Source organism: Leucoraja erinacea, chromosome 1, assembly GCF_028641065.1.
Source record: "Leucoraja erinacea ecotype New England chromosome 1, Leri_hhj_1, whole genome shotgun sequence".
In the NCBI taxonomy this organism is placed as follows: domain Eukaryota; kingdom Metazoa; phylum Chordata; class Chondrichthyes; order Rajiformes; family Rajidae; genus Leucoraja; species Leucoraja erinaceus.
This window is the reverse complement of record NC_073377.1, coordinates 37,454,047-37,477,819: the sequence shown is the minus strand read 5'-3', so window position 1 is coordinate 37,477,819 and position 23,773 is coordinate 37,454,047. Positions and strand designations below refer to the sequence as shown.

The 23,773-nt window shown below is 43.1% G+C and overlaps 1 protein-coding gene across 1 annotated transcript in view; it reads left to right on the top strand.

The window, feature by feature from the left end:
* LOC129695814 (probable E3 ubiquitin-protein ligase HERC1) overlaps positions 1-23,773 on the top strand; it is a 291,266-nt gene that overhangs the window by 150,856 nt on the left and 116,637 nt on the right. Inside the window, 7 exon segments of the mRNA XM_055633161.1 lie at positions 1,508-1,605; positions 12,009-12,101; positions 13,034-13,195; positions 15,080-15,319; positions 16,551-16,634; positions 18,932-19,464; positions 22,767-23,515. Of these exon segments, the coding sequence (XP_055489136.1) occupies positions 1,508-1,605; positions 12,009-12,101; positions 13,034-13,195; positions 15,080-15,319; positions 16,551-16,634; positions 18,932-19,464; positions 22,767-23,515 (1,959 nt within the window).

Below are 23,773 nucleotides of genomic sequence, written 5' to 3'. Positions count from 1 at the left end.
TGGCCTTTCCTACCCTGGGTACACAAAAATGCTGGAGAAACTCAGCGGGTGCAGCAGCATTTATGCAGCGAAGGAAATAGGCAACGTTTCGGGCCGAAACCCTTCTTCAGACTGATGGGGGGTGGCAGGGAGAAGAAAGGAAAAAGGAGGAGGAGGAGCCAGAGGGCTGAGGGATGGGAGGAGACAGCCCGAGGGCTGAGGAAGGGGAGGAGACAGCAAGGGCTAACAAAATTGGGAGAATTCAATGTTCATGCCGCAGGATGCAGAATCTCCAAGCGGAATATGAGGTGCTGTTCCTCCAATTTCCGGTGTTGCTCGCTCTGGCCATGGAGGAGACCCAGGACAGACAGAGAGGTCGGATGGGGAATGGGAGGGGGAGGAAGTGCTGAGCCACTGGGAGGTCATGTTGGTTATTGCGGACCGAGCGGAGGTGTTCGGCTTAACGATCGCCCAACCGCCGCTTGGTCTCACTGATGTAGATCAGCTGACATCTAGAGCAGCGGATGCAATAGATGAGGTTGGAGGAGATGCAGGTGAACCTCTGTCACACCTGGAATGACTGCTTGGGTCCTTGAATGGAGTCAAGGGGGTAGGTAAAGGGACAAGTGTTGCATCTCTTGCGGTTGCAACGGAAAGTGCCCGGGGAGGGAGTGGTACGGGAGGGAAGGGAAGAATTGACAAGGGAGTTACGGAGGGAGCGGTCTTTGCAGAAGGCAAACATGAGGGGAGATGGGAAGATGTGGCGAGTGGTGGGGTCACGTTGGAGGTGGCTTTCCTACCCTTCCTGCAGCCCAATAATGTTCCAAGAATTATGCTCTCCTAGTTCTTGCCTTTCAATTGTTCAGAATGTAATTGCTTCAATATTGGTATGAATGTCTTATGCTGTTATCGTCTTTAAAAATACCCTTCCGATACGTCTATCAACTCTCCTCGAATATACCTATTCATTGAACTGGGTATCTGCCCATATCTCCTTGTAGCTCATCGTTTTGTTTGATCATTCCCTGAAGAGATGCCTTGTCACATTTTGCTTTCAAAAACAACATATAAATACAAGTTGCTATTCTATTTGTACACCAAAAATCAATGTTTCTAAAGCAATGCTGCAAATACAGGAAAATCGTTCATATACTCATTTATTCTTCCATTTATTAGACGAAATGAATATTTCACGAAAATGGTAAAACATTTTTTCTAAGGGAAGTAGTGAAATGTTCTTTAAAACCTATTTTTTGATCTGGTATATAATATTAATTGATTTTGTATGTGTGAGTTCATTGAATCATAGGAATTTATTGCGTAGCAACGGGCCCTAACAGCCCACCGAGTAACTTTCTGCTTTAGTGGTTTAATTTAAGCTTGTGCCATATTACACATTATTCTTGATAGATTAGTACACAATTTAAACTTTCATAATTCTGTGATTTCTCATTTACTGCATTATTCATGATTTCTTTAATGTGTTGATAAGCAGTAATGAACTTTGCACAATAATTTTATTCCCCAGGTGCTCCATTTATACATAATTTACGCACCAAGTTATTAGCATTGCATATTTTGGAGTCGCTGTTGCCTGCCTGTTTGGAGCCAAACCAAATTAAGGAGGTAAGATTTGTATTCATGGATTTTCAGAGAAAGATAATAGCAAATTTCAGTATGATCCCAGAGCATGCTTCCCTGATTTAAAATCGCAGTCCTGATTAAGGAATCGGGGGTTATTGCAGGAATACAATCTTGAAAACCTCTTTAAATGAGGCCACAGCACTCGCGCTTAGGTAGGAAATAGGGCAATCATTTTCCTGGAGGTACATACAGTGCCCTCCATAATGTTTTGGACAAAGACCCATCATTTATTTATTTGCCTCTGTACTCCACAATTTGAGATAAGTAGTAGAAAAAAAATCACATGTGGTTAAAGTTAACGGCCATTTTTATACATTTTGGTTTCACCATGTACAATTACAGCTGTGTTTATACATAGTATCCCCCCCCCCCCATTTCAGGGCACCATAATGTTTGGGAAACATGGCTTCACAGGCGTTTGTAATTGCTCAGGCGTGTTTTATTGCCTCAATGCAGATGTAAGAGAGCTCTCAGCACCTAGTCTTTCCATCACCTTTGGAAACTTTAATTACTGTTTATCAACATGAGGACCATTGATACAAATACATCTATTGATGCTCCTGAACACATCATCAGTGATGTAATCTGGGGTCATTGGGTGTTTCGGGTCTTTCAACATCAGACACCCTCACCCAGGCGACCCAGCCGTGGTTGATCGGACCACGACTTGTGTTCCGGTGGCATTCGCTCCGCCCCTTGGACCTTCTCTCCTGATCCAGATCTATCTAAGGCGTTCTCTGCTGCCTCTGGTGTTCTTGATGGCTCTTCTCCTCACCACTCCGTTGATGCCCAGTGCACTCAAGGCCCTGCAAAACCTCTGAAGCCAACCTCGATGTGCATACACCTTGCCTTCCAGCCCTGCTTACGGCAGTCTATGACCAGCTCTTCATCACCTTGTCGACCTCCTCGTCGAACTGATGCAGACAGCCGTCTTGCAGGCCTGAGGCCATTTGACTCGAACCTTCTCCGGAGAACTGTTCCAATGGTCTAGCTGCGCCACTTGGAGGCTTCGGGCTCTATGGGGTGATTCCGGGCCCGGCTCCTCCTGCGTCTCACCAGGTAAAATACCTGTGCGATGTGACACTCCCTGTCCCTCCAAACACTTCATCCGGGTCTGGTGAATCTTCAGGCCTCGGCTGTTCTTGCAAACCATACCACATCTGCATTTGATACTCATAGTCGGCTGTGCCAATGAAAATCAAAGAAACTATTATGAGACTGAGAAAAAAAAAACTGTTCGAGACATCAGCCAAATCTTAGACTTCCCAAAATCAACTGTTTGGAGCATTATTAAGAAGAAAGAGAGCACTGGTGAGCTTACTAATCACAAAGGGACTAGCAGGCCAAGGAAGACCTCCACAGCGGATGACAGAAGAATTCTCTCTATAATAAAGAATAATCCCCAAACACCTGTCCGACATTTCAGAAACACTATTCAGGAGTCAGGTGTACATTTGTCAACGACCACTGTCCACAGAAGATTTCATGAACAGAAATCTAAAGGCTACACTGCAAGATGCAAACCACTGGTTAGCCGCAAAAATAGGATGGCCAGGTTACAGTTTGCCAAGAAGTACTTAAAAGAGCAACCACAGTTCTGGAAAAAGGTCTTGTGGACAGATGAGACAAAGATTAACATATCAGAGCAAAGTATGGAAGAGAAAAAGAACTGCCCAAGATCCAAAGCATACCATCTCATCCGTGAAACACGGTGGTGGGGGTGTTATGGCCTGGGCATGTACGGCTGCTGAAGACCAGAGGCCGCAGAGCGTTTTTGAAAATGGGGGAGCTGAGCGATCACTGATCACCGGCCGCGGTTATGTCCCTTCTGGGTATGTAGTCGGACAGCCTTCCCCTACGTCAGCGGTTGGAATGGACAACTTGAACGGCCGTAATACGCCTTTTGCGTCAGTCTTTTATGTTGCAACTATGCCTGAACCACCTGAGGCTCGTAGACTTGTGGCTGAAACAGGTGCCTTGAGATGGGAAAAGTGGTTTGGGTCTGTCTACACATTAGTCGCTGACCCGGCGAACGGAGTGTGGGATAGCGTGAAATATTGCAGAGATTTGAGAATAACCTGCTCCAGTTCACTTGATAGCCTCAATGTTGGCCTTATTGCAGTTGGACATTTTAACACGTGGACTCTCTCTGTCCCTATCCATAACTATCTTAAACCTAATTGAACTGTGGTCACTGGTCCCAAAAGGCTCGTCCACACACACTTCATTAACTTGATTCCCAATTTCCCAATACTAGATCCAGCGTTGCCCTCTCACGTGTGGGGGCCTCCACGTAATGCTTAAGAAAAACTCTCCTGAACACTTTTGAGGAATTGCACTACATCTAACCCCTTCACGCTATGATTTTCCCAGTCTATATTAGGAAAGTTAAAATCCCCTACTACAACAACCTTATTTGGCCTGCAGCTGCCTGCAATCTCCCGAAACATTTGTTCTTCTAATTCCTGTTGACTATTCAGGAGTCTGTATACACCCCCAACAAGGTGATCATCCCTTTCTTGTTCCTCACCTCCATCCATATAGCCTCACTAGGCAAACGGTCCGTAATGTCACCTCTGAAAGCCGTGACATCCTCTTTAACCAACAATGCAACCCCACCTCCTCTTTTTCCCCCTCAACCCCTGCCTCTCCTGAAACTCCTGTACCCCGGAAAATTGAGCTGCCAGTCCTGCCCATCCCTTAACCGGGTTTCAGCCGTGGCTACAACGTCCCAGTCGCTCGTACCTATCCATGTCCCCTAAGCGCATCTGCCTTACCCGTCAGGCCCCTTGCATTAAAATACGTGCAGCTTAAACCAACCCTCCTTCCTTGCTCTCTGCTTTTCACCTGCCTATTCTGTCCACTAACCTTTCCCACACCACGCTCCATACCAACTTCTAGCCTCTCACTTGCCTCTGTCCTGCACGAGATCCCACCCCCCTGCCAATCTAGTTTAAACCCTCCTGTGTAGCATTAGCAAACCTTCCCGCTAGAATGTTGGTTCCCCTCCAGTTTAGATTCAACCTGTCCCTTTTATACAGGTCACCCCTGCCCCAGAAGAGATCCCAATCATCCAGAAATCCAATCATCAAGAGACTCCACGCCCCCAGCACCAACTCCTCAGCCACACCATCCTCCATACCAACACATTCATTTCCCCAATCTTCCTCTTCTTACCTTCGCTGGCACGAGGTACTGGAAGCAATCCTGAGATCACTACCCTGCAGATCCTGCATTTCAATCTTCTACCCACTTCCATAAACTCGTGTTGCAGAACCTTCTTCCTCTTCCTACTTATATCGTTTGTGCCAACATGCACAACAACCTCCGGCTGTCCCCCTCCCTCTTGGGGATGCCGTGCAGCAGCTCTGAGACGTCTTGGACCCGAGCATGAGGGAGGCAAAACATCATCCTGGAGTCTCACCAGCTGCAGCTGAATCTCCTGTCCGTACCTCTGACATTGGAGTCTTCCACCACTATAGCTCTGCCTGACGTCACTCTTCCACATTGAGTCTCGGCACCAGGGTTGGGATCACAGCCCTGGCTACCATTCAATCATGTTGTGTCATCCGCTCCTAAGAGGGTGTACCTGTTTTCATTAGGTACAGCCACCGGGGTCTCCTGCACTCCACGTTTACTCCTCTTTCTCATAGTCACCCACCTTCGCTTTTCCGGTACCCTTGGTGTGACATCCTCACTGTAGGTCCTGTCCAGGAAATGCTTGTTTTCACGGATGGTCCTGAGGTAATCCAGCTGCTGCTCCAATTCCCCAATACGTTCATTCAGGAGCTGCACCTGGACACAATTTCTGCAGGTGTGGTTGTCAGAAGCACCAGTGGTGTCCCTGACTTCCCACATCCTGCTGGAAACACACTGTACCAACTTGCCCGCCATTTCTTCAGTGGACAAAAAAATCATTAACTTCAAATCAAGTGTAGCCTCCTTGCCTCGGCCTCTTCACCGAAGACTCTTGAGCCAAAGAGTTACACTTTACTCACAAGGCACTTCACCTCAACAAGGTCACTCCCCAGCAGGCCGCTCCCCCGAGAGCAAGCCCTACTTTTATTTGCTGTTCTATTAACTAATTAGCTAATTTACAAATTTGGTTACCGTTTTCAAATTACCCGCTCTGGAAATATCTCACCAAGGCTTTAACTTCTGCGGCCAATCCCCGCACACGATCCTTCACCTGCCGCCCCTCTGCCGACCTTGAAGGTATGTGGTCAAGACCCTTCTTCAGTCTAAAGATGGGTCTCGACCTGAAATGTCATCCATTCGTTCTCTCCAGAGAAGCTGCTTGTCCCGCTGAGGTACTCCAGCATTTTGTGTCTACATTCCTTTGCAGTAATGTCATAAAAAAGAACTTGGCAACAGTTACAAGTAGGTCTATATTGTTAAGTGGGAGTCACTCCAAAATTAAGTTTTGAGAGGTGGGCATTAAGGGTATGGACAGTAAACCCAATGAATCCTGAATGTCAAAGAATATTGAGGGCTTTGTGGATTGTCACCTTGTCGTGGTGGAGAAGCTTGTGTGGTCCTGAGAGCGATGCTGTCTGGAGCTATGCTCCTGGTAGAGCCACCCATGGCGGTAAGGTCGAGGGGGAGGTCTCTGACAAAGGGCAATCCAACCAAGACCTCAACGGTGGAACAGGCGGAGGATGATGGCTGATTTAAGTGGAGAGTCACAACGGCTGGGAAGGCGGATGGTGGCTGCAGCAGAAGAGGGTTCCCGGTCATCTTGGACTCCATGCCATCGGATCCTGACCCAGATTGTCAAGGATCGTGTGGTGGCTGTCTGTGCACCAGTCTCCCCACGTTAAACAAAGTCATGCACAGGCGTCCTCCATGAGAGGACAGTCATACTCGTTTCGAATGACCGCTGATGATGACGATGATGATTGAGGGCTGGATAAAGAAAACATAAAACAGATATAGTTATGTGAAAATAGAGGCACTCTTTAAGAATACACAGGGTGAAGTGAGGTTTTTTTTAATTCATTAAATTAGGAGGGCAAGGCAAGGTCATGAAATGTTACTTGTCAGGCATGATGAAGAAAAAGCGTTCTATACATATTTAAAAACATGGGGATGAGTGGGTATTGATTGGGGCCTATTAGGGATCAACAGAACAGTATAAACAAGTCAAAAGACACAAGTGAGGTCTTAAATTAATGCAGGCAACCTCCACGTTTGGGAGGGGGGGGATGGGGTGGTTGCATTCCCAGAAAACTACCTGTGTTCTGATCTTACATAAGCGGAAGCTATGTCTTCTGCTCAAGCGTTAAGAAACATTGGCAAAAAACAAGTGCGTTTTTCCCCACATAGATACCGTATAAGCAAGTTCTATTCTCTATCTCAAACTTTTGGGGAGTGATTTGTGAATTCTGCAAGGGAAAATTTATGTAATGCGAGAAGCCGGGAGTCACCTGCAGATCTAATTTGTATTCACTGAGAAAAGGGAGAGTTCAAAACAGTGAAAGGGGGAGGTGAAAGTCTAGAATGTGTCACTAAAAAAGGTAGAGATATTTAATGTTTAAGAAGGAACTGCAGATGCTGGAGAATCGAAGGTACACAAAAAAGCTGGAGAAACTCAGCGGGTGCAGCAGCATCTATGGAGCGAAGGAAATAGGCAACGTTTCGGGCCGAAGAAGGGTTTCGGCCCGAAACGTTGAGATATTTAGTGTTCTTTAGTGTACATTCCCAGGATCTGTTGAGATGTATCCGGGCTGCTAAAGAAATCAAGAGAAGAGATTGCTGGGGTTCTGACAGTTAACAATCTTCCCTGTCCTGGTCATCATTCAGATCATCTTTCAGAAAGGAGATGAGGAGGAATTTCTCATCTTTTTGGTAATTAGAGGGTGGTGACATGGTAGGTCAAAGGGCCTGTTTCTATGGTATTGTAAGTTAACTAACATTCATCCATGTTAGAACCAGAATCCTAAATGTCTGTACAGAGGGTGGTGAATCTGTGGAATTCTTCGCCACAGAAGGCTGTGGGGGCAAAGTCAGTGGATATATTTAAGGCAGAGATTGAAAGATTCTTGATTAGTACAGGTGGCAGAGGTTATGGGGAGAAGGCAGGAGAATGGGGTTTGAAGGGAGAGATAGATCAGCCATGATTGAATGGCAGAGTAGACTTGATAGATATGCCATTTATTGTCACTATACATGTACAGTGAAAATGAAAGCTGCTCGTACTCAGTGCATACATACAATTTAGCACAAAAAAACACAAGAAACAGAAAAAAACAAAAAAGAGAAGGGAGAAGGGGGGGGGGGGGGGGGGGGGGGGGGGGGGCGGGAATAGGTGCACAATTTCTGCGGCGCTACATACATATATACATATATACAGATGGAAGTCCGTGTTGGGCAGTGAAGTCAGAGCATGTGTGAATTAGAATTAATAGTAGTTATAATTCTCAGAAAGCAACTATTCCTGAGTCTATCTTTGATGATCTTCTTTGCCCTGCTAAGGCAGCGGGAGGTGTAGATGTCCATCAGGGAGGGGAGAGGGCAGCCAATGATCCTCTGCGCTGTCCTAGTTACCCTCTGAAGCCTCTCCCTGGCTGCCATGGTGCAGCTGCCATACCATGCTGTAATGCAGTATGTCAGCAGGCTCTCGATGGACGAGCGGTAGAAGGTCAGCAGCAGGTTAGAGTCCAGGTTGTGCTTCCTGAGGACCCTCAGGAAGTGCAGCCGCTGCTGAGCCTTCTTGATGACCGCTGTCGTGTTGTCCGTCCAGGAGATATCAGCAGCGATATGGACGCCGAGAAACCGGAAGGTGTTGACCCTCTCCACACACTCGCCGTTGATGTGTAGGGGGGCTAAGTCGGTGCTGTGCCTCCTGAAGTCGACAATGAACTCTTTTGTTTTCCTGGTGTTCAGAGCCAGATTGTTTTCTGAGCACCAGGTTGTCAACTTCAGGACTTCCTCTCTGTAGGCTGCCTCGTCTCCCTTTGAAATAAGTCCGACCACAGTAGTGTCGTCAGCAAATTTGACGATGCGGTTGTTGTTGTGGGCCGGACTACAGTCGTAGGTGTAGAGACAGTATAAGAGGGGGCTTAGCACACAGCCCTGTGGGGAACCGGTACTCAACCTGCGAGTGGAGGAGAGGTGGGGGCCGAGTCTCACAGTCTGGGGCCGGTTGGTGAGGAAATCCTTTATCCAGGCACATGTGAGAGTGGGGAGGCCGAGAGTGACCAGTTTACCAATGAGAATGTCCGGAATGATTGTATTAAAGGCTGAACTAAAATCCACAAAGAGCATCCGGACGTAGCTCTGCCCCTGCTCCAGATGGCTCAGCACAGAGTGGAGAGCTACGGTAATGGCGTCTTCTGTGGATCTGTTTTGGCGATAGGCGAATTGGTGGGGGTCGAAGTCTGGTGGTAGATAGTCCTTGATGTGCTGGAGGACCAATCTCTCGAAGCACTTCGTGATTACCGGAGTGAGGGCCACAGGATGGTAGTCATTAAGGCTGGTGATGGGAGACTTCTTCGGCACAGGGATGATTGTGGCTGATTTTAGGCAGGACGGAATAACTGCCTGGTCCAGGGAGAGGTTGAAAATTCTGGTGAAGATGGCAGTGAGCTGGTGGGCGCACGCTTTGAGCACCTTACCAGGTACTCCATCTGGAGAGAGCAGGAGGGAGAGATGATCTGACTGGCCGAGTTGGGGGAGGGGGATGGCTCTATACGCGTGCTTGATATTGGTGTAGACATGATCCAGCGTGTTCACCCCTCTAGTAGAACACTTGACATGTTGGTAGAATTTCGGCAGTACAGTCTTCAAGTTGGCCTTATTAAAGTCCCCTGCGATTATGTGAACACCTTCGGGGTGGTCCCGCTGCTGTTCGTTAATGGTGTTCAGCAGGAGAGAGAGCGCCTTGTTTACATTGGCGTCAGGTGGAATATACACAGCCGTGACAATCACGACTGTTAGTTCTCTCGGTAGAAAAAAAGGCCGGCATCTTACAGACATGTACTCGAGGTCAGGGGAACAATGATTGTCTATGATTGTCCCGTTGTTGCACCAATTCTCATGCACGTATATACAGAGACCCCCTCCCCTGCTCTTACCGGAGTCCATAGTCCTGTCCCCGCGGAGCAGAAAGCGTCCTGCTAGCTGCATGCTAGCATCAGGTATCCCCGGGTGAAGCCAGGTTTCGGTGATGATCATAACACAGCAGTCGCGGACATATCGATTTCCAGCGAGTTGTAATTCCAGGTCATCCATTTTGTGAACCAGGGATCTGGCGTTGGAGAGATACAGGCTCGGTAGAGGTGGCTTGTGTGGTCGATTCCTTAGCCTTAGCAAAGCACCGGACCTGCGGCCTCGCTTCTGCTTCCTCTCCCTCCTCCGTCTGCGCCGCCTCCTAGACCCGACAACAATCCACGGGGACCCCGGTGGTCTTGCTATGTCGCCCGGGATGTTATACTTGCGATGGAAGACACCCGAAACCGCAGTCTGACGCTGGTCACCGATATCACCGATATCCACGAGGTTCTGGCGGGTGTAGCGGGTGTTCACAGAACCGACAGCAAAGACGTACACGGACAACACAACGTACACAAACAACAAAAAAGAGCACCGATGGGCTGAATGGCCTAATTCTACTATCTTTTACCATCTTATGTTCTTAAATTAATCTGACAAGGCAGCTCTTGCACTATGTGTAGATGAACTGCTTCTGCATACCAATTGGTACTTTCTCCATTGCAGTTCAGAGGCAACAAATATATTCATCCTTGTTACTTCTTAAAATGGCAGAATATTGACCATCTAAGATTTAATTTGTTATCTGTGTAGTCCATGTGGTGTAAGGAGTTCAAGCTTCCTTTTATATTTTGATCTACTTGTGACTAAAGAGGGAGGATCAGAAAACTTCAAACTCATCGCTATCGAGATTGCATCTCCTCAGTTGCCTTAGTTATCCATTCTTAGTCACAATGACACTCCTTATTTATCTGTGGTCTTTGTCTCATTGCCACTCCTAACATGAGCAATACAACCATTGGATAAAATGGGAACAATAAGTAATATGAACAAGTAGAAAAATGGGGGAGAAAATTGAAAGTTTACAAAGGGGAAAAGAATTGGAAAAAAGCAGGAAGAAAAGATTCATCTTGACTTGAGACTCGTTGTTTAAACAAAATGTTAGTGGATTGAATTACCTTATTCCCCGGCAATGAAGACGCTATTTTGTACCCTAAAATAAAGCCCGAAAATTTACCTGCGTCTTGGAGGCCGAAGGTTAGCTTGCTAGCCAAGAAAGATACACTTGGGCCAAATTGCTTTTAAAACATGGGGGGGAACACAACAAGGCCAAACACAGGAGTCGACAACCTACGGCCCGATCTGGCCCGTAATCCGAACTCATCCGTCCCGCAGGCGTTTAAACCTGGGAACTGCAGCCAGTCCCGGGGCACGCAGGCGACCTGTGCGCTACAGCCAGACCTGCCAACCTACCTGGGTGCTGGACCTGTGCGCTACAGCCAGACCTGCCAACCTACCTGGGTGCTGCAGCCAGTCACGGGGCAGGCAAGCTGACCTGGGAACTGCAGCCAGTCCCGGGAACTGTAGCTAGTCCCGGAGCACCCAGGCGACCTGGGAACTGCCGCCAGACTTGGGGCAAGCGACCCGACCTGGGTGCAACAGCCAGAACTGGGGCAAGCGAGCCGACCTGGGTGCAACAGCCAGAACTGGGGCAAGCGAGCCGACCTGGGTGCAACAGCCAGAACTGGGGCAAGCGAGCTGACCTGAGAACTGCAGCCATTCGCGGCCACACAGCTGACCTGGGTGGCTGCGAGTGGCCACCAATTCAGCACCTTCTGCTGGCCCGCCCGCCAGCTAGCCACGGTGTCCTTCTGTCCTTCTGCACAGGCGCAACCGGTGGAGGTGGTGGTTGGTGGGTAGCTACTGGGCAGAAGGGTGGCTGCTCTACTCTCCTCCCCCCCAGGAAGTCCCTATCCTTCAGAACTGAAGCGCACAGCACATTGTGGGACAGGCAAAGATGGAGGCTCCTCGGTCCAGATTGCCTCCTTGAAGGAGTTTCACATCTTCATTTCTACTGACCAAACCAAACCCTTGACCCTGTCCCGCCAGCCTTTTTTCAACATTTAACAACTCAAAATTGGGTGCGTCTTCGACGCAGGTGTGTCTTCATTGCCGGGAAATACCGTAGCTTGTTTACGTATTATTTCAAATTGAAATTAGAGATTTATGATTGAAAGTCATTCCTAAGATAAGTTGCAAAATAAAGTTGTTTTGAATACACATATTTGTGGCTGTTCTAGATTTTTTTAAGTTTTCTGCTATTTCCAACAATTTACCATGACTAAATAAAAATCTGAACTAAATTATATTACTAATCAAATCTCTTATTTCAGACTTTGGAAGGACTCTTCAATTCGCTTTCTTCTTATATGTGGGACATGCCACTTGCTTTAAGCAAACTGGAAAAAGTAGAGAAATCAATTGAGGTAAGGCAGAATAAAAGTATCTGAATTTTATGGTATGCAGTTTTGATAAACATTACATAAAATAAAAAGATGCTATGATCGATACACAGATATTAATTCACTAGGCAGGAAAATGATCTCAATTGCAAAAAAACATGTTTCCACTTCTCTTTATTTTTCCCATTTAACTATCTTGAAAGTTGATGTAGATTCTGTCTGAATCACTATATTGTTCCAAATCTCTAAATTTAATCAGAATTTCTTACCATTGTTCTAGAGACTTTATCTTCTAAAAAAAAAATGTATGCTATCATGTAGCCTATTTCATCCATCCATAATTGCAAAATGCATATCTGGAATCTTTGGTATTTTTTTAAAGAATGCATTTCCATTCTTTGAATAATAATATTTGCTTGCATTTGCAAGCAAATGTCCAGCGCTCCACAGTTCTCTAACTGAGATCTCCTTAAGATTATACATTTGCTAATATGATGACTGATCATATATTCAATAGATTTTTTGTCAAAGAAAGGAACATTTTTACTTTTCTCTGATTTCTTACTTGGTTTCCTACAGTTAGGATAATGAAAATCAAATAAAGGAGATTCATTCAGCAGTGAATATTTAGCTTTTAAGCTTACACCTGTAGGGGTGGTGCAATAGAGTGGAGTTTGCAAATGCCGCACATCCTTCCCTTTTAAAAAAATGTTTTTAAAATTTAATCTCCTTTTGAATTTACATCACATTCACTAATCTTCCTATTGCCAAATCAGCTTTGAAATCTAAATTTATAATAAGTTTAATCTGTTTAAAGCAGAAGATACTCAAACCAGTTTAGAGCCGTGATTTTTTTAACACTTTAGAAAAGTATAACCACGCTAGAGAAATTAAAAATTAGTCCCAGAACATAATTTTTCTTCAATATTACTTTCTCGGTTTTGTTTCAAACGCAGGATAAAGAGTGTGACAACATACCCATTAAAGAGTTTTCCTTCGATCCAGAAAAAATGGTTTGCTGTGTAATGGAAGCAGGAAATGTTTTATCTCATGGTATGGGAGGCAAAGGATATGGCTTAGCATCAACGGCCATGACATCTGGATGTTTTCAGTGGAAGGCAAGTGTGTAATGTAGAGAAATCAAATAATATAGATTAGACAATGCTGAAATCATCGGTTGTATTTGTATTCAGTCTTACTTTTGTATTCATATATCATTTAAAGTATTTACTCCCTATTCAGCATGTTATTTTCCATCAATAGACTGAGGATGTGATCTAACAGTAGTCAATGGAATTGCACATTTCTAACTATATCAATTTAAAAATAATTGGAATGTTTAATTATTTCTATAATCTTCAATATGTATTGAAGACTACCAGTTGCTACAGAATGGTAAAACTGGTAGAGTGCTGCCTCACAGCATGAGTGACCCGAGTTCGATCATGACCTCAGGTGCTATGTGGAGTTTGTACGTTCTCCGTGCATGACCGCATGGGTTTTCTCCGGGCGCTTTGGTTTCCTCCTGTGTTCCACAGTCTTGAGAGTGTACAGGTTAATTGACCTCTATGAATTGCCTCTCGTGTGCAGGAAGTGGATGAGAAAGTGAAATAACATAGAACTAATGTGAACAATTGATCAATGGTCAGTGTGGACCCGAAGACTGAAAGACCTGTTTCCATGCTGTATCTCTAAATTTAAAAAAAAAAAAACATATCTGCAGAAATGCTTTGTACGGTGATATAGGAACAAGCTAATTTGCTCCCTTGTACTATAGGCTGATTCTTGTTTTCAGTTTTTCTTTCAATTGGAGCCAAAATATATTTTGAACTCTTGCTTTTAATATATTCACAAACCCCAGAATGCAGGTATTTCTTCCTACCCAAGTCACAAATAGCTATCCCCTTATCCTAAAACCACGCCACCAGATCTAAGTGTAAAAGACAGAGAGATGGCCTCTGCGCATTACCCTGCCAATCCCCCTGCAGAACCTTTATTTCAATGAGATAACAAGTATTTTTTGTTTGATGACATTCTTGAAGTGTGCAAGGTGATTTTTCCATATTGTCCTACATGAGTAGAAATTATTTTAGTTACTGTGGTAGCAATAATCTTTGTGGCACAATTCAAATAATATCATGCCAATCTGCTTTTGTCCTTTCGCTAATATTCCACTAATACTAATACCTTATTACATGCAAAATACATTACATGCTCTTTATGCAGCACCTTGATTAATATCTTTTGAAAATCCAAGCATACTAGATCAGACTGACCTACAGTTGCGGTCCATACATCCATCCTTGCCCCGACATATGAAAAAGCTCCTGAGTTATATTTTTCCATTTCCTGATTTAAAAAAGTTGAAGAAAGATAAGCACGGGATCCAAAATAGTAAAGGTTTGCCTCACACAATGTAATACTGTCGGGAGGCCAGACCAGAACAAACCCCACACGTGATACAGCTGAAAGATCCTGTGGTATCCCTCCAGTTGTCCACTTTTTCAATGCCCTTTGTTCATCACCATGTTGCTGCCATGACTCTGAACATCCTTAATGAACTGAGGTTTTCAACAGCAACATTTAAAAACTCTGTGTTTAAGTGTTTAAGAAGTTAAGTGTTTAAGAAGTCTGAAGAAGGGTTTTGGCCCGAAACGTTGCCTATTTCCTTCGCTTCATAGATGCTGCTGCACCCGCTGAGTTTCTCCAGCATTTTTGTGTACCTTAAACATTTAAAAACTCTGGTTCTTCACCACCTTCTCAAAAGTGATTCGGGATGAACACTATCTCGCTGTCTCGCTAATCTCGCTGTCACACCCATAATTCATGAATTAATTGTAAACAATTTACTTGCCTTCTGAACTACTTTTGCCAAGATAATTTGCCCAGGTTATATAAATTACAGTTATAAGATGAATGTTCTTGAATAATACTGTTCAATAGTATAGCTGATTAATCATGCATAAACCACACACCTTCTGTTCTCATTAATTTGTATGCAGTTTTACGTAACCAGGGAAAATAAGGGCAATGAAGGTACGTGTATCGGAGTCTCACGGTGGCCAGTCAGAGATTTCAATCATCGTACAACATCAGATATGTGGCTTTACAGAGCTTATAGTGGAAACCTCTATCACAACGGGGAACAAAGCTGTACTCTACCTAGCTACACCCAAGGAGATTGTATAACTTGCGTTCTGGATGTGGAAGCCAGAACAATTTCTTTTGGAAAGAATGATGAGGTAAGATTGTTCATAAAGATTACATGAAAAGGTTACTAATATAATTAGCTTTTTCATGCAGTATATTTGCACTGATGTACAAAATGCAACATGGCACAATTTGAGCAGAATATTATTTTTAAAGTCCCTCTTCTGATTGCCTATGGCTTGCTTTATTTTCATAAAGGTTTAAATCCAAAACTATGCTTCATGATAATTATACATTTCACAATTTTTAGTCTGTGGTGAAGGTGTTTGTCATGCATCATTCATGGCATTGTGTACAAGAGTTAGGATGTCATGCTGCCACTGAACAAGACCATGGTGATGCCATACTTGTTTTGTTTGTAGTTTACCAAGCTATAGGGAGATGCTATTAGCTGGAAGGGTGCAGAAAAGATTGACGTTGGTGTTGCAGGTAGTGAAGAGTTTGATATATAAGGAGAGACTGGATAGCTGGGGTGTTTTCCAAGAGTGTAGAGGACTGAGGGTTGAACATGTACAGGTACAGTTGGGCAGCCATAACCAAAGGAAATGAAGATTTAAGATCATTGATCATATCTTCCTGGATGTGGTATACGTTTTAAAATCAATTTCTATTTATTTTGAATACACTTATTTGACCAGTTTCTCTGTGAACTAAAATGGCCAACGGCCATTAGCCCGGTCAAGTTGCAGTTAGGATAAGGTTGTTAATGTCTGTCTCTCAACACCTGTTCAGCATCTAGGAGAATGATCAACCTCCAAATGTTTTTATAAGCAGGGATGGAAAAGGCACTTCAACTTGGATTTATTCAGTTGATACAAGATGGGGAAAGTAGTTCCTCTCTGGTCATATGAGTCATTAGTTCATAGGTTATGGGAGCAGAATTAGGCCATTTGGCCTATCAAGTCTATTCTGCCATTCAATCATTGTTGATCTATCTTTCCCTCTCAACCCATTCTCGTTTCTTCTCACCATAATGCAAGACACCCTAGTACTAATCAAAAATCTATCAATCTCTGCCTTAAAAATATCCATTGACTTAGCTTCCACAGCCTTCTGTATTCCACAGATTCACCATCATCTGACTACTGAAATTCTTCCTTATCTCCATTCTAGAGGTACATCATTTTATTCTGAGGCTATGGCCTCCGGTCCAAGACTCTCCCATTCGTGGGAACATCCTCTCCACATCCACTCTATCCAAGCCTTTTGATGAAAGGTACACTGTTCATTAATGGTAAAGATATTTTCTCTTGTTTGCCTTAGGAACCAAAACTAGCCTTTGAAGATGTTGATGCAACTGAGTTGTATCCGTGTGTGATGTTTTATAGCAGTAATCCAGGAGAGAAGGTAACTGAATTATCTGTTGGCACGAATTTGAGTAATTTCACAGCTGTAATGGTTCAACTGACTTGAGGTCCTCCAAAAGCACAAATCCTTCCTAAGATTATTGCATAGTTGTTGAGACCTTAACAGAAGCATGAATTGTGAGTGATAACATCTTCGCTAAAACTGTAAGCTCCACGCATCAATGTACATAATAACACTTGCCCAGCCCAAATGTTTACAGCGACAGTGTGATTCTCATCAGCAAATTTAATTTTCATTTCAGAGCTTAGAAACATAGAAAATAGGTGCAGGAGTAGGCCATTTGGCCCTTCAAGCCAGCGCAGCCATTCAATATGGTCATGGCTGTTCATCCAAACCCAGTACCTGCTTTCTCCCCATATCCCTTGATTCCCTTTGCCCTAAGAGCTAACTCTAACTCTCTGTTGAAAACATCCAGTGAATTAGCCTCCACTGCCTTCTGTGGCAGAGAATTCCACGATTCACAAGTCTCTGGGTGAAAACGTTTTTCCTCATCTCTGTCCTAAATGGCTTACCCCTTATTTTTACTCTGTGACCCCTCGTTCTGGACTCTTCCAACATCGGGAACATTTTTCCTGCATCTAGCCTGTCCAATCTCTTAAGAATTTTACATGGTTCTTTAAGATCCCCTCTCATCCTAAATTCCAGAGAATATAAGCTCAGTCGATCCATTTTTCAAATCTTTCTACAACATAGAAGAAGCCATTAAACCTTTTTAGTCTATTCCAGCTTGGAACTATTTAATTCTCTCACAACCTATTCTCTCACAAGGGCCCATTACTATTTCCCTGTCTGTCCAATTCTCTATCAGCCTACAAAGTTAAGCTTAATTGACAATATCCACATCAATCTACCAACCAATTTCTATAAACTAGGGTACTGGCCTGGCATTCAGCGACACTGTCAATGGCCTCAAGTGCTTCTGAGAAGGTATTATACATTTTCATAATTGAAACTATGCCATTAAGGACAAAGGCCTTGTGTGGAAATTTGGGGAAATGGAAAAAGGGCTTATGATCAGAGACCCAATCAGTGTCTGAGATTTTGTTGGCAAACAAAATAAATACCCAAAAGGTCAAGGTGGTCTGTGAGGAGGATTGGGGCTGGGAGTGGAGTTCACAAGATGAATTGGTTGCACACAATGTCTGTGCTGAACATGATGCCAAGATCAACTCTTATCTGCCTGCACATAATACATATCCCTCAATTCTCTACACATCCATGTGCCCATCCAAAAGTTTCTTAAATGTCACTATCGTATCTGTGTGGAAAGAAAAATAGTGAAAACAATTGGTGAAGGAGTATGAATGATGGCCTTTAAATGTTAAAGGTTTGAATATCTGATTAGATGGCGACGGGGAAATGGCGGTTTGAAGGGATATGTTGACTTGGAGTGGTGGGGATGTAGCCCCTGAATGATCAAAGATTATTTGGAATACGCCTTGCAGTCCAGTTCAGTGCTATGTTAATTACATGGTTATCCTGCAAATTACCACTTCTGCAACAACTGGATGTTATTTCCTTTGTGATGGTCCAAACAAGGTAGTGCATGGAAATCTCGATCATCCATATGTGGCTATGGATGTAACATTTTTTCAAAAATTTCGGTTTGATGTGGTAACGGAAAAAAGGGTAGAGTAGCCTTCAAAAAATGTCTAATTTGTAAATATCTAAAAAAGTGTGAGTTAGGTAAATTATATTTATTGGAGAGTTGTTCAAAAGACATGAAACAAATCACGAAAAGGTACTAATCCCTTCCTCTTCCATAACAAAAAGGCTTGATTAATACTAGAAGGTTGGAAGAGAAAATTAGATATGATAGGACTCGATAAGATACAATCATTCAATCCAAAAAAGTTACGAAATTGAAACCATATTCAAAATGTATGTCTAATTATTGGATTAGTCGTATATTTAATCAATCTCGTAATTGTAAAAGGCAACAAAGCCCCTAGAATAGAAGCCAATGATAGCCCTTGCATAGAATCACCTTCAAGATTTATCCATCCTGGGCATTGGGTATCTTCCAAATCTTTTGTCCAAAACATTAAATAATGAACATTAACTGCCCAATAGTAGAATCTAAGTTTCGGGGCCCATCATGTCTGTGCCGACCCATTTGCCAATACTAAACCCTGGAAGTGCACAGTCAAATTTATAGAGATGAGATATGACCAAGAAACTGTCATAATAAGACCTGTACACCTAATCTGATATTAGGGCTGCAGCCAATTTACTGTATTTTCCATGAAAAGTCTTGAATTTTCCATTTCTTTCAGGTGGCACTTTGTGACATGCAAATGCGTGGAATGCCTCGAGACCTTCTACCTGGTGACCCATTTTGCAGTCCTCTTACGACTGCATTGTCAGAGGCAACTGTACAGTTGATCCGAATATTACATACCAATGACAACTGGATGTCTTCAATTAATCACCATATGCTTTGTAGGCTAGAGTTGATCGGTTCGATTATGAAAGAAGCAAAAATATTGAAACTGAATAAAACACGAAGTAAATATTCCATAAAGAAAAGCACTCTTGAGGAAAAAGAGTTGAGAGGCCAAGAAGAACAACTCTTAAAGGATGAAGATAAGGTCCAGTGTATTACAGAGTTAGCTGAACTACAGCTCAGAATGTTATGCAGAGAGGTATGGCCTGTTCTGGCAGTTGTTGGTGGAATAGACAGCGGACTACGAGTTGGTGGTCAATGCTTGCACAAGCCTTCAGGTCGCAAAGCAACCCTTTTAGGAGTTACAAAAGCAGGAGGCAACTTTGCAAGACTACAGTGGGAAGATGCAGACATTACCATCAGGTACAAATACCATATCGGTTTTTAATTAAATGTTATTGAATTTGAAATGTATTTTATACTCCAAGAGATATCAGAAAGGAGGCCACTCAATTTTGTCATTTGTCAGAGGAAGACAGACTGTCAGTGGAAGGTGGTTGATGTCAGGTTGCAGTGGGTATTGAGGGAGCAGGAGAGAGTAGGTTTATGTGAAAGTTTATGGGCATTATTTCTCATTCATTTGGAAATGAAAGTGGAATAAGATGGAAATACTTAAAAACCTGAGCACCTTCTGTGAAGAGAAAAATAAAATAAACAAATAGGTAATCAGCCTGAATCAATTGTATCTCTACTGTGCCTTGCCAGCAGCTTCTGACTTCAATGATTTTATTATTTATTGTTTGTCCAGTTTGCACATTCAAATAGGAATTCCCTTCAGAAACAAAATTATCTAATGTCATATTTTTTGAAATTCATATTGTCTAAAGTCCTGTGACAAATGAAATCTATGCAAAATTTGACAATTGGCCTTTCTTATGAGGATGTAACAAGTAAAATGGACAAGGGAGAGCCAGTGCATGTAGCGTACCTGGACTTTCAGAAAGCCTTTGAAAAGGCCCCACACAGGAGATTAATGGGCAAAATTAGAGCACATGGCATTGGGGGTAGTGTATTGACATGGATAGAAAATTGGTTGGCAGACAGGAAACAAAGAGTAGGGATTAACGGGTCCCTTTCAGAATGTCAGGCAGTGACTAGTGGGGTGCTGCAAAGCTCAGTACTGTGACCGCAGCTATTTACTATATACATTAATGATTTAGATGAAGGAATGAAAAAAAGTAACTAGCAAATTTACAGGTGACACAAAGCTGGGTGGCAGTGTGAACTGTGAAGAGGATGCTATGAGGATGCAGAGTGAGTTGGGACAGGTTGGGTGAGTGTGCAGATGCATGGCAGATGCAGTACAATGTGGATAAATGTGAGGTTATGCACTTTGGAGGCAAGAACGGGAAGGCATCTGAATGGTGTCAGGTTAGGAAAAGGGGAAGTACAACGAGACCTGGGTGTCCTAGTACATCAGTCACTGAAAGTAAGCATACAGGTACAACAGGCAGTGAAGAAAGCTAATGGCATGTTGGCCTTCATAAAGAGAGGAGTTGAGTATAAGAGCAAACAGGTCCTTCTGCAGTTATACAGGGCCCAGGTGAGATCACACCTGGAATATTGTGTGCAGTTTTGGTCTACTAATTTTAGGAAAGACATTCCTACTATTGAGGGAGTGCAGCGTAGGTTCACGAGGTTAATTCCTGGGATGGCGGGACTGTCATATGATGAAAGAAAGGAGCGACTGGGCTTATATTCACTGGAATTTAGAAGGATGAGAGGGGATCTTATAGAAACATATAAAATTATTATAGGATTGGACACGCTAGTTGCAGGAAACATGTTCCCGACGTTGTTGGAGTCCAGAATCAGGGGCCACAGTTTAAGAATAAGGGTTAAGCTATTTTGGACTGAGATGAAGAAAAACTTTTTCACACAGTTATGAATTTGTGGAATTCTCTGCCCCCTCAGAAGGCAGTGGGGGCCGATTCACTGGATGCATTCAAACAAAATGGGGTACGGGAAGAAGGTATGGGGAGAAGGCAGGAATGGGGTACTGATTGTGGATGATCAGCCATGATCACATTTAATGGCAGTGCTGGTTCGAAGGGCCGAATGGCCTATTCCTGCACCTATTGTTTATGTATCTATGATCCCACAGAGCTGGAGGTTCTTCATTTTGAGAGCATTTGGGCAATCAAAAAATTGATTGGTGAGTTTTTTAGATTGACACATGGATATACAGGGAATGGAGGGATAATCAGGTGCAGGCAGAGATTGTTTTAACTGGGCATCAAGTTCAGCACAGACATTTTGGGCTGAAAAACCTGTTCCTGTGCTGTGTTGGTCTATGTTGTATGTATCACTGCAGCTGGACACTAAGGATCTCACTGAATAAATGTTTCTCAAAAAAACTTATTGAGGAAGGTGAAGTGTTCACCAAAGACCCCCTCTCACAAAGCTATGCCTGCTATTATTTGATTTTTTTCCATCCTGCAGAGAAAGGTTCTGACTATCTACCCAAACAATGCCTCTCATAATTGTATATACTTTTATCAGGTCCCCCCGCAACCTCACATATTTCAGATAAAATAATCCAAGTTTGTCCAGCTCTCCCTATGGCTTAATACCCTCTAATCCAGGCAGTATTTTGGTAAACCTCTTCTGCATTCTCTTCAAAGCTTCAACATCATTCCTGCAATAGGATAACCACAACTTTAAGCAATACTCCAAATGTGGCCTAACCAAAGTCTCATATATTTGCAGCACAACTTCCTGACTCGTATGTAATGACCTGACTGATGAAAGCAATTCTACCATTCTGTTTCTTTCCCAGTCTCTCCACTTGTGTTGCTTCTCTCGGGGAACTATGAATTTGAACCCCAAGATTCCTCTGTACATCAATGCTGTTAAGGGTCTTGCCAGTAACATTCCCTTTAAATTTGGCCTCCCAAAGTGCAAAGCCAAGTAGAATACATCAATGCAAAGGATAACCATAAAAAAAAGAGAAAAAGTATGAAAATGGGATAAGGTTGAAAAGTCATTTGGGAAGTCGAACCAGGGCAGAACCTTCATAGTAAAAGGTATGGAAGTACAAGTAATGTCTGTGGTTGAGAGGGTAGTGAAGGTGAGGGCGGGAGGAAAGTAACTTTTTGAATTATTAATGATAGCTTGAAAGTTTTAAAAGCTTACAACCTTTTCAACCTTACTCGAGGTCATAGCAACTTTTACTTTAGAATTTGACAATTAATACTGCATTTAAGATTTAACTTTTGTGCCATCTTCATTGCACTCAAAACTTGAAGATTCCCTGTTGAATGTGTATGATTCAGAACCAGGTTATCAGTATAGGTATAGCCCAAATTAAAATGTTAAGAATGAATGAACCTCCAGCTGCAATTAAGTCTGAATAGTAAACAGTATGTGCCATTTCTAAATATATTTCAGGCAAAAGGTGGGGATGACCATCCCTGCCTATTATTTGTAGACTGACCATTTCTGGTGCTGCTCAGGTGTATATTTGGTGGGTTGAATACTGAATGGTTTTAGATTGGTTGAACTGACAGCAATTTAGCTGGAGGGTAGATGCTGCAGATTTCACAAAGGGAAAATAAATATAGTTGTAATTATAAATCCACTGTTTTCTTTTTTACTTTTATTCTATTTTCTTCATTGTATTATAACATATGCAAATAAAGTTTCCTGATTTCTTGCTCTCCAAGTGACACATCGCTCTCCTCTCTGGAAACGTGCAAGTCTCATTGCTTCGACATAACTAGACTCCATGGTCTAAAGCCATCCATGTTATTAGACCTGACCTACTTAACAGGAGTACATAAAGAGCCTGAAATATGCAACAAGGTGGCACAAAATAAAGACCCTCCTGAGAATGCTGTCAAGAATGAACTGGAAAAAAAGTTGGATGAAGAAATAGCAAAATGTATGGCAGATGATGATCACAATGATCCTTCCAGCATGCAAAATCAAGAATCTCCAAATGTCCTTTTGAAAGACTTCCGAGATCATAATGAAGAAAATGAAGTTCGTAAAGGTAGCCCTATGAAAGGGAGTACTGAATTAATCGAAACCTGTCCAAAGATATGTGATAGAACTGTACAAAAGTATGAATTATTCTTAGCCGAACTACGAGCTGTGCAACTTTCATACCTGTCTGTTGGTGCCATGAAAACGCTTAGTGTTATACTGAGTCAAGGCAAATATGCGGACTTGCTCCTTATTCCCAACATCTCAACAAGCAGCCCATGTACTTCAGATTATGCCAAAACCCCTTCAGAGAATGCTGAACTTCGAATGGTCCTACATAATATAATGAGGTGCATGGTTAAATGGGCAGTCCGGCCATGTCCAATTAAACGGGTAGTGTCACTGGCTGACCTTGAACGTGCACATATCATGATATTCAAGTCTGCTTTGGATTCCTTGGTGGAAGATTGCATAAGTAAAGAGAAAGGTAAGAAAAATTAGCCAGAATTATGTTTTGGAGCCCATCTTCTGATATAACATATTCTTATAAGGAGCCTCATTTTGGAATATACTGTTTATTGAGGGGAACCAGTTCATTTGGTTCCAAATACCTTTCCTAATTGCATTCACGCTTTCATACTGGCAGGATCGACAGAATTAGTAAGTGGTTTGTGAATTTTGGAATCGCACAAACACAGTTAACTGTTTTTTAAGCATGTGCACGCCAACAAATATATTTTTAAGA